Here is an 11397-nt window from a genome sequence, read left to right on the forward strand (position 1 = left end):
GTTGTCACAATCTACCTTTCAAATGAGCCCACTTGGGCCACTTTGTGACTTTTTTTAGATTTTCACTTTGTTATCAACACGTAATAAGCATTATCGTTAATTATCATGCTAATAAAGGCATAATGATGAGGCTAGACATTTTCTTTTCTTTTATGTGCATTATGGAGTATATTGACATTAAAATAAAATTAATCTGGGAAGTTTGTGATTATTTTGGATTTTCTCTTTAGTTTTACCTATAATTTATATACAATAGCTAATTATGCAAATTGCCCAATGTGCAACTTTAGGCAACCAAGCTGAATTTCACCCATTAGGCCTATAGATAACATTTCTATCATAAAAGTTTACACTACTCACCATTTCTAGGTTCATAAAATTTCCAGTAGACTACTGGAATTACAAGCTGACCAAATACTGGAGTGGGGAGGAAAAAAATAAATCAATACATGAACAGGATTACAGCTCACTGGCCTCATGACTTATGTCTCATATTGCTTGATCAAATGCCATTTGTTTTGGGTCTATTCTTGCATAAAGTTTGAAAGGCATAAAATGAAGTTACAAGAACACATGCAATTTACAGCAAGGTTTTGATGAAGATTTATAATTTTGAGAGCCAAATCCTTGAGGAAAGAATTTTAAGAAGGGACAGTGGCGGTGCTCTACTTTCATATCACTGGCCCCTGCCCCTTATATAGAAAGTGGCCCACATCTGCCATTTTCTAAGGAAAATGAAATAATTACCACCATTAATGCATTTCACAGCTTTCCAGTGCCATGATTCAGATTACTGTGTAGCTTCAGATATCAATGAAATATGTCTTAATAATATTCAGGATTGTGTATTTCTAAACGTTTCTGCTCATAGTGGTGTAGAGCCTGGGAAAATAAGAGATATTCTGTCCAAACAAACACCCTAAACTCAGAATTAACAATAGATAGAATAGACAAGCATCCAACAACAGACAAAATGCACATGCAGCCAGGCAGAACCAACTAGGCAACCATAAATGCAGCATGTTCATTGCACCTTCTTCAGTCAGTAAGAAAAGCAAAACAATATTGTCAGGTCTCTTTGGGGAAAACAGAAGGCATGTACAACATTTTACAAATGTAACAATATGATAATAAAATGTAAACATATGTCATATTATTACATTTGTAAATGAAACTGATTAAATAATCTATGGTTTTAATTTTATTGTATTATTATATTTACAGCATAATAATCTTGTCCTGTTCCATCCACACTCCTGACTTCTGTCCAGGTGGTGGCGGTAACACACCACTCAAAGCTGGTTTGCCAACTGTAAATACACTCCAAAGAAGAAGTAAAAGAAGAGGGAGTTTGTTTTGCGGAAATGTGTTCTCCTGCAAACCAGAACAAGTGAGCATTTTGTCTATTTAATTCCATAATTTAATTCTTTAAACGAGGCCAATAGTTGTTTTGTAGTCGAGTTGTGAACTTGTGAATATCAGCGAGATGAAAGTGAAACTAGCTAGCTTCACAATCATTACATCCCTGTTGATAGACGGTCTCACGAACGAGTTTATTGAAAATGCATCCAGCTTCTCAATCTCAACGCTACTTTTGAGGGAAATTCCCTATTCCTTATCGTCTTAACAACCTCAAACTCTTCTACAATTGTTTTATCACCAGATAAAGGGGTGCCACCATGTCACAGAGGAGGTCGAGGGGACAGAGCCTGCCTCAGAGTCAGGGCAGAGGAAGAGGGAAACGGGTAAAGACTGTGGTTACTACTACTTACTTACAAGTTAAAACCTAACCCATTGATTCTCAACCTTTTTCATGTCAAGGACCCCCTAATTGACACCCCCATTTGAAAAGCTATGCTAAGGGACCTCCTTATAGTGAAGATTTGTACGGCTCTATAGCAGGACCCCCCTGTTTGACATGTATTACGATAGGGACCCCCATTTAATGACGTTTCTATCTCTGAGACCCCAATTTATATTGTAAAATCAATGTTAATGATGTGTGTACAAATGAGAAATGAACCAAACTATCATTTAGCTGGGGACCCCCTGGAACTCCCTCAAAGACCCCTGGGGGTCCCCAGACCCCACTTTGAGAACCACTGACCTAACCTAAACTTGGTAAATATGCCAAGTTTCCAATGAAGTAGCTGACAGTACAGTTCACTGGTACAAGGTCAACTAAAAGGACATCCTAGTAAGCTTTTTGGCTTATTTTCACAGGAAACCTTTATGTATCTCACATAACATTGAATGACAGACGGATAAAACACAGTACTATGCAGTAGATATTGTCAGAAAAACAATAATAACTGTGCATAAAATATATACAGTAGATATTTACAAAGAAGGATCAGGGGACTACTCTGCATTGGGGCAAAGAAGAGCCCCAAATGAGCCCAGCAAACGTCAGTCACTTCTTCTTTATTGCCTCTATGTTATTGGCCGACCAGGCAGTTGTTATTACTGAACCATGGGTTTTGTGTGATGTGCTACAGAGCTCAGCCCCAGATACTCAGGTTGGTGAAGGAGAGGATGATGACATGACATTCACTCAGCCGAGCACATCACAGGTCCAGAGAGGACTGGAGAAGCTCTCACAGGCCCAGGTTGACCAAAAGGTAATGGCATAATGCACACATCTTTACCAATTAATTTCCAAACCTTTCCAAAACATTTCCAGAATATTGAACCCAATTTCCAGGACTATATAACAATAATTCAGCTCAATAACGAGTCGCTTACTCCTATGCGCAATGCCCAAAGACAGGCAGTGTATGCTAGTGGTTCTCAACCTTTACAGACCGTAAAGGTCATATTTGAACTGGGGACCCCGGCACTCTGACGAGCACTAACAGTTGAGGAATTTTGTATAACACGGTTTTATTGTGAAAATAGCCGATCTACATGCTCACAACGCCTCGCAACGTTGTGAGCATGTAGATCTGCTATTTTCACAATTTCTGCCTCTAATATTTGACAATTTGGCCAATGTTTAATTTGTCATTTCAGAGGTATTAACAAAATCAATAACCAAAGACAATGCATAGCTATTTTTTCCAGGACTTTCCAGGACCCTTGATCAATTCCAAAACTTTTCCAGTACTGGAAAAATATTTTTCTAATTTCAAAATATTTCCAGGAATTTCATGACCGTGGGAACCCTGACACATGGTGTCTGTGAGGGGAAAACGTGCACATATCTTTCACGTTTCTTTAATTTATCACACACATTTTCTTTCTTTCCATCAGACTGCAGAGGTGGTGCAGTACTTCCTGGTGAAGGATCAGAAAAAGCTTCCCATGCGTCGAGCAGGTATCTCACACACACAAACACCTCAGGTTGAATTTATTTAAGTCTTAATCTGATGCACCGTTCCTCTTATTTTTCTCTTCTAGACATTGTGAAACATGTGGTGGTGAAAGAGTACAGAAACGTCTACCCTGAGATCTTGAAGAGAGCGTCACATATCTTTGAGCATGTGTGTACTGATGTATATAACATATACAGCCAGATTGGGGCTGTATGTTTAGAATTTCAGCCTCATATGCTTTGAACACCAGAACATGACCTCTGGATTACATCTGTCTATCCTCTTCCTTGCAGGTCTTTGGTCTTAAACTGGTTGAAATTGATACAAAAAATCACATCTACGTGCTGATCAATAAGCTGGAGACGACTGAGGGCTCACTGGACACGTAAGTGTCTTGTTTTGTATGAATAATCCTGTTCCATGTATTTAATTCTTCACAACATGAATATAAAAGATGATATCTCACCATAGATTATTCACATCAGTTTCAATAGCCATTGTTTAACCCATTTAGACCTGAGGCCGATTCTGAAAACGCCTTCTAAAACCTAACCTAAGGTTTCTGAAAACCTTCAATTTCTTATTCCAAAAATGTAAAATAAATTATGTTGCTATATGTATAGCAAATACTGATGTGACACAGACGTAGCAGCCGGCCTTAAGGGTAATACAAGTATAGGTAGCAGCAGGTCTAAATGGGTTAATGCATTTTGTTAATTGATCAAAATGTCCTTGTTTGTTCTAAGGCCTACAAACCCCAAAACGGGTCTGCTCTTTGTGATACTAGGCATTATTTTCATGAAAGGAGGGGCTGTCAAAGAATGTAAGTGCTAGCTTTCTAGATTCTTACTGAAGTAATTCGTTCATTTGTCCGATCCTTGTATTGTGTTTTCTTCATGCTGTTCTGATAACAGGATTCAGCTAATGAATACATGTTACGCAGACGCACATAATGGTAGGAATCACATCTCTGGTCATCATTTGTGTTTCAGCTCTCATCTGGAATACACTGAAGAAATTACGTGTTGACCAGGGGTAAGGCGGATTCTGCCTCTGTGTGTTGTCCTTGTCTGTTGTCTTTGTTTGTTCTCAAGCATACATCTTGGCAATGTTTTGGTACTGCCCCTGAGGATAATGCATTTTATATTTGAACTTGATATTTTGTTTCAGTGTTTTAGTTACATGTTAAGCGTATACATCATACTCCCTTTAATGTTAACCACTTTCAGATGTAAACCATCAGCTGTCACCTTCATAGTCAAGTTAGTATGATACCCAGAGCCCACCCAGTACTTTTGTCTTTTTATGGTAGATCAATCGTATTAAATGAATGTTTTTGTTGTGATGCTCTCCAGAGAGAAGCATGAAGAGTTTGGTGATGTAAAGAAGGTGGTCACAGATGAATTTGTGCGTCAAAGGTGAGAATCTGCCTCAATTGTTTTCTCTTGTGGCTACATTTCACTAAACTATACAATTGATATTCTATAGGCTAATACAAAATGAACTGTTGAGTGTTGATCTCCTTTTACCTGGCTGTTCATAAAAGCTTCTATAATACAGGATAAATGGAGACAGGAGCGGTAAACATTTTAGCATAGCATATTTAACATTTGCGTAATGGACATGATGGCATGTTATTCATGGTATTTCTTGTAGGTAAACTTGACAGGTCAGTGGACTAATTTATTTTTTATTTTAAAACATTTTAAAATAGTGAAAATATGTTGTATGCTGAAGTAGGCATTCATTTACCAAATAAACATAACATTTTAAATCTGGTGATACAAGGTTTCTGCCCAATGGAAACGATATGTTTCTAGAATCTAGACCAGGGGTCTTCAACAGGGGGTCCGGGACCCCTAGGGGGTCCTCGGAGTTACTACAGGGTGGCCTCCAAATCTTGTGTGATAGAAACGTTCTTTCTCCTCTTTTATATTGGTGTCCATATTCGGAGAACTTTTGCCAAAAATAGCAGATCTACAAGCTCACAACGCCTCACAGCGCGAGCCGTTGTGAGCTTGTAGATCGGCTATCTTTGGCAAAGAGGTTTGGTGTAGAGGGGAAAAAGAGCAGACTAAGTACAGCGTGAAAGGTCAAGTTTATTAAGCATTGACAGTTCAAGTGGTTAAATATCTGAAAACACAAATTGACATGAATCCAAAATACACTGATGATTGTGCTGTCAAACGATTAAATTATAATCTATGAAAAGGTTGTGGGGGTCCCAGCTTCATCTCTCTCTCAACTAAGGGGTCCCTGGCCTGGAAAACGTTGAAGACCCCTGATCTAGACGGTTTAAGGGCAGCCTAATGTGTGTGTGCATTATGTGTAATGTATTGTACTACTGGTGTGTTCAGAGCCAGTTTCTACAGATCATAGTCTCTGGTTTATACCACACCACAGAGCAGCAGGAAGAATGTCAGACCAGTACCTGCACACACAGTGGCTGGACCGACCCTACCTTCCATACATTATTACTATTGTCTGTTTCTATATGTTATGTTTTAGTTTTCTTTATCACAGAATATACCTTGTATCTGAGGGGGGGGGGGGGGGGGGGGACATTTCAAGAAGGAAAAGTGCTATGTATAATACAGTTATATATTGCAGTGTTTGCATCTCGTTATACCTTTAATTTTCACAGGCATGTTCAATGTAGCATATTTTTTCAGCATTATATATGCATTTCTTTGTTTTTGTGCACACCAAGGTACCTGGAATATGTACGAGTTCCTCACACAGACCCAATTGAGCACGAGTTCCACTGGGGTCAACGTGCAGACTTGGAAGTGTCAAAAATCAAAATCCTGGAGTTCATGGGTCAGGTAAGCTGTGTATATCGGTTCGTGCCATGTTGTGTACACAGATGCATCACCAAATCTCTTAGTACTAAACGAGCAAACAATATAGAATATACTGTCTGCTCGTCTAGTACTAGGTGAGGCAACATCTACGAATACTATAGCTGTTTGCCAGTGAAGTCCTTGGGCCTCTGAAACTTTCTATTATTGTACTAGTACTACACTGTATTTCTCCTGTCCTTATACTGTATAGTCAAGGTAGCCCCACCCTTAGTGTCTACAAGAGCTGACTGCACAAGCAACCAATTTAAAGTGCTGCTGCTACATGTTATAAAGGCCATTTAGTTTCACATCATTAAGGACTGTCTACTGCAAATGGAGGAAATGCCAGAGAATGTCATTGAAACAAATACTTTCATTTATTGTGCCTAACCAAAACTTTTTTTTTTTTTTTTCAGATCCATGACCAGGATCCTAAGAGCTGGAGTCAGCCATACAGAGAGGCCACCAACAATACCCAAGCCAGCACCAGTAGTCAGAGATAATCTCTTGTTTGGGAAGGGGGCTTCATTAGATTGTTTTTGGTGGTAGTAGAGAAGAAAAGAGAGAAGCAGTGCCTTATTTTATTTTTTTAACAGTGACCTAGATAAGGGTATAGTATTTCTTCTAAATATGTTTGAGTGGTTACTCACTGTGAGTCTGTGACACATATACATACAAGCATGTATGTTGTCAGTCACAGGAAAGACGTTTCCTTTAAACTTATGATCTTGAACTGTATTTTGTGCAAGTTTGACACAATGTTATGTTATGTGAGGACTACCAGGTAAAAATGCTCACACTTTAATGTTATGTTATGTGAGGACTACCAGGTAAAAATGCTCACACTTTCCAGGCCAGTAGAATTTATGTTCACATGCACCACATTAACTTTCCAAAAGATTTGGTGATAAGGGTAAATGATCAAAAACAATGTTCTGTGTTTGGTCCTGGGAATGACCGGGAGGTTGGCGACACCAGATATCATTCCTCATGGGCTGCCATACTGATTATGCTTAGTCCTAATGTATGTTTTACCTTCAGCTTTGTTCAAAGGTATATTAGATGGCAATGATGGCCTTCTTACTTTATATTTAGACATTTGCATAAATTTCTCCCCAACCATTGTTCAGCCTCTGACTTTGTTTAAAATTAATGAGGACCTTTTATAAAATAAATGTTACTTGTTACGGAGTTCTTCTCTGTAGTCTCCACTTCTAAAATTAGGATTTTGGTTGTTCAAGACCACTGAGGGGAATGTTTGCCCAATGTTTGGCTGGAGCGATTGGGTGTATAGGGAAACCAGCGGTATAAATACGCTCCCCTGCTTCTAAATGTAGCACTACAACCCTGAACATGAAGTAATTTGGCAAATGTGATTATTTCACATTTCAGTTTGTTTACTTCACTGAAATTATTCCCCAAATTAATTACATTCAAAGTTTTGGTGATCCATTTCTTCCAAATACGTTGAGAGAAAAAAAAAGAAACTGCTTATAATTAAGATCAGACATTCTTCTTGATTTATTAATCTGGTTGGTATTAGAATTAAAGATATTCAGAATCAGATGACGCCACACGAAAGAGGGTTATAGCAGTCAAGTTGGAGTACAGTTATACATGTATATCAGTGGCTCTCAAATGGTTTTCATGCCAAGGACACCCACATTGATATTTGGCCACAGATCCCCACCATATAAGATTTGTGTTAATGTTCACAAATATTCCAATTCTTTCATGTTTTGAAAAAAGATCCAAGACAAGTTCTCCAACATGCCAATTGCCAACATTTCAGGAGTACCTACCTAAAAGTGCCTTTTTGCTTTTGTGACATGACATGACATGACCTTACTGGCAAGTGACTAGTCCAATTTCATTTGGGGTCCCTGGCACAAACTCTTTTCAGAGGTGGGTCTGTGGCCAAATACACATTGATTTGGGGGTCCTTGACAAGTTGACATGAAAAAGATTAAGAACCACTGCTGTAATAAATAGGGAGTTCCGAAAGGAGCTAGCCTAATAACACTGGGTCGGGACACATTATGGTTCCCTTAATTTTAATTATTTTTAAAAAATGCAATGATTTTTCTGTAAGTCATTTCATATAAATCTAAGAAATTCCATAAATTAGAAAACAAACGTTTTAGTAGCCTAGTGAAAATAGCCGATCTACAAGCTCATAACGCGGCGCAAAACGACATTGTGAGCTTGTAGATCTGCTATTTTCACTAGTTTGGGTCCCGGGAAAACATCTGTGGGTCTTGAGCTTAGGGCCACGTGGCTTGAAACCACACAACCGTGCAACATACCCATTAAACACACATTATACATGTTTAATCACGTTTGTTACATTCTGTGGCCATTCAAATGCCTCTTACCTCTTTGCTGTTCCCTTGATGACACAAAATGGTCCCGAGTCATATGCCAACTTAAGCCAAATGAGAAACTCAGTCAAAAGACTGACTGCCTAATGGCTTGACATCACAGTTAAAAAAAATAACATCTTGTGACATTCTTTTGGTAGTCTTTAGGAAAGAAACTGAGGGTGTCAATGAAGACTGACTGCCCATTGGCCTTCCATTCTTTAGAGCAAGGGTCTTCAACAGGGGTCTCCAAAATCTTTGTGTGATGGGGAATTATCCGAAAATAACAGATCTACAAGCTCACAATACCTTGCAGCACGAGGCTGTGTGCTTGTAGATCGTCCATTTTCGCACTTTTTACAATATGTAGTTGGGTCCCTGCTTCATCTCTCTCAGCTAAGGGACCCTTGGCTTGAAAACGTTGAAGACCCCTGCTTTAAAGGAATGTTCTACATAGAACAGGCCATGCAGCTACTCCATTTGCACATGGTTCTTAATCTTAACATTGAGACCTCACTTCCTCCAGTGTGAAATTATGTATAAAAAGTAAAACCATTGAGACATGTTGACTGCCATAAAGCCATACTCTCACGATTATACTACTCCAACCTGAAGACAAAATCTGACCTGGCTATATTTAATGACAAACCATTGTGGACTGGGACATTTTTGTTTGTGGGCACAAGTTGACACTGAACCCTCCTTTGAACTGCTTTTTAGATTTTACAAAAAACAATTTGATAATTACTTAAGTAATTTACTGAAACATTTGTTGAGACTGATGACTATCAATTTCTCTTAAAAAGTATTACACTAATTAGGATTATCAACCACTATAAAAATTAGATACAGCAAAAAACCTTGGATGTTAAACATGTTTTGAAATAAGCCAAATTATCCAGCCTGCAAAAAGAACTTAGCCAATGGACTGAGGACTCATGTCATGGATGCTAGTATTGAAGAATAGATTTAAGTGTAAACACAAGAATATACTGTAAATAACAGGATGTTGGAGTTTGCAAAGTACACTCTCATATCACTTAATACCAGACAACTAAAACTTCATGTAATGTCAGTGCTCAGCATAAAGCCTGGTGTTCTTTATTTAACCAGTATATCCAAAGGTTTGTTAGGTTCAGTAGGTCTCAAATAAACACCTCTCTAGTTTAATCAATTCCAATTTTGTCTGCTCATTTTCATTTCCAATTGCTCTTGTTTATCCTATGAGTTCTCTTGATTGGATCAAATTAATATCTCAATCTAAAAACACTATGTCATGCACGATGAAATAAATAATGTGAGTACTTTGTCCTCCATTGGTTTTAAGTTTGTGATGAGCTACCTTTTGGGGATTTTCATGCCCGTTCTTTACAGTAATGGTCATAATGGGAATACACAACCATTTAATACGAAAAAAGGATCCCATTTTATGGGGTGCTAGCTGACAAGTTGTGTAATTGTCCAGAGCTAATCTCAATCACTGGACCTTGTGCACACTGCCAGTAGGCCAAATTGGTCCCTGTGTAGCATGGCATGGTCAGTTAATACTCACTGCAGGAAACAATAGCTTCTTTCCAAAGCAATGGAAAATTCCACTCTTAGAAATGAAATTCTCTCTTTACCAATTGTGACCATATGCAACAGCAGAATTCAGACTAGTTGCTCACTAAAGACATGACATATTCATGTCAATATTCCCCCTAGTGACAGCCACTCCCACTACACTATAACAGTGTTCACTTTTTTATATATATAACATTTAAAACATATGGCACTTATGACTAGTTCCTACAAGTGATATAAAATGTGTTATATAGAAAGCACTGCTCTATTGCTGCTTTGGTCAGCATAAATCAATGCAATTAACGTGTTGCACTTTTTCCTATTAAAAGGTTTTCAATCTTAGTTTTACACTTGTTTTCATAAAATGGAGTAAGTACAATGCCTGTTTTTATTGCAATTAAGAATGGGTTCTGTGTGGAATTGGGCCTGGGTTTCCTTGAGGTACCATACCCATTTCCAGTTCAGTTTCCCATAGCTTTGAGTGACGCAGCAGCAGATTTAAACTGGAAACACAACAGGCGATTTAAGCAAGATCAAACTTGCAAGTAAGGCGATGGCCTGTTAACTGAGATAAAGAAAAAAGTAGTACAACTATAGCTCTTCTTCAAATACACAGCCATAGCTCTGTCCTATCCATGACCGGTTAGCAGATCTGGATCTCCGCAGCGCAAATGTCATCCACTCTACTTGTGTACTGACCCAATAATTAATTCCTAAGGCTTGGAGTCTGGAGTCATCCTTTGAAAGTTTTGGCAAAATACGGTATCTCCCCTTTTCCACGAGCTTCACACAGACATTCTCTGTCTGCGATGGGGCCAGACCTGAAATGACTGCTGGACTGAAAACTTCCTTTGAGAACACGTTTGGAAAGCACAAACGCATGGGGCACACAATTGAAAGGTATGAGCGTTGCGATCGGCATGGGGTAATTAATCACACCACCTGCCAATTGTGTGTGCCATACATTTGTGCTTCACAAAGTCTTTGTGAAAGATGTTATATTCAGTCCTGCACTTATAAAACCTATAAAATGCCTAAAAAATAAACCAATCCCAACTGGACAAGCAAGCAGGCAGCCAACCTTCACTGTGTTATCAGTTTAGGGGTTGGGTTTTTAGTGGCTGGTTGTTTTGAGCTACATCACATCTACAGTATCACCTCACATGGCATGTGATTTGACAACTTTGTTAATTAACACAAAGTTGGGCCTAAAATGCATTTGGGAAAGAGAACCCTGACTTCTTTGGTCTCTTCAAATAACCTCTGGGTTAAGCTCAGAAAATGTTGTCTGTGTGAAGCTCGTGGAAAATTGGATAT

General features: G+C 38.6%; 1 protein-coding gene across 1 annotated transcript; it reads left to right on the forward strand.

Moving 5' to 3' along the window:
- Positions 1-1334: 1334 nt before the first annotated feature.
- LOC308291448 (non-structural maintenance of chromosomes element 3 homolog) lies at positions 1335-7339 on the forward strand. Its single transcript, XM_080733458.1, has 11 exons — positions 1335-1390; positions 1664-1745; positions 2499-2621; positions 3253-3316; positions 3400-3482; positions 3608-3699; positions 4061-4137; positions 4307-4349; positions 4670-4732; positions 6025-6139; positions 6574-7339. The coding sequence occupies exons 2-11, from the start codon at positions 1680-1682 to the stop codon at positions 6658-6660; spliced, it is 813 nt and encodes a 270-aa protein (XP_080589584.1). The 5' UTR covers positions 1335-1390; positions 1664-1679; the 3' UTR covers positions 6661-7339.
- The last annotated feature ends 4058 nt before the right edge of the window (positions 7340-11397 follow it).

This window comes from Nannobrachium achirus, assembly GCF_963921795.1.
Source record: "Nannobrachium achirus genome assembly, chromosome: 9".
In the NCBI taxonomy this organism is placed as follows: Eukaryota; Metazoa; Chordata; class Actinopteri; order Myctophiformes; family Myctophidae; genus Nannobrachium; species Nannobrachium achirus.

Excerpts from the sequence above, each read along its gene's own strand:
- LOC308291448 (XM_080733458.1), top strand. The coding sequence starts at position 1,680 with ATGTCACAGAGGAGGTCGAGGGGACAGAGCCTGCCTCAGAGTCAGGGC. Across the intron at positions 3,317-3,399 it reads GCTTCCCATGCGTCGAGCAG|ACATTGTGAAACATGTGGTG; the intron begins GTATCTCACACA and ends TTTCTCTTCTAG. Across the intron at positions 4,138-4,306 it reads AGGAGGGGCTGTCAAAGAAT|CTCTCATCTGGAATACACTG; the intron begins GTAAGTGCTAGC and ends TTTGTGTTTCAG.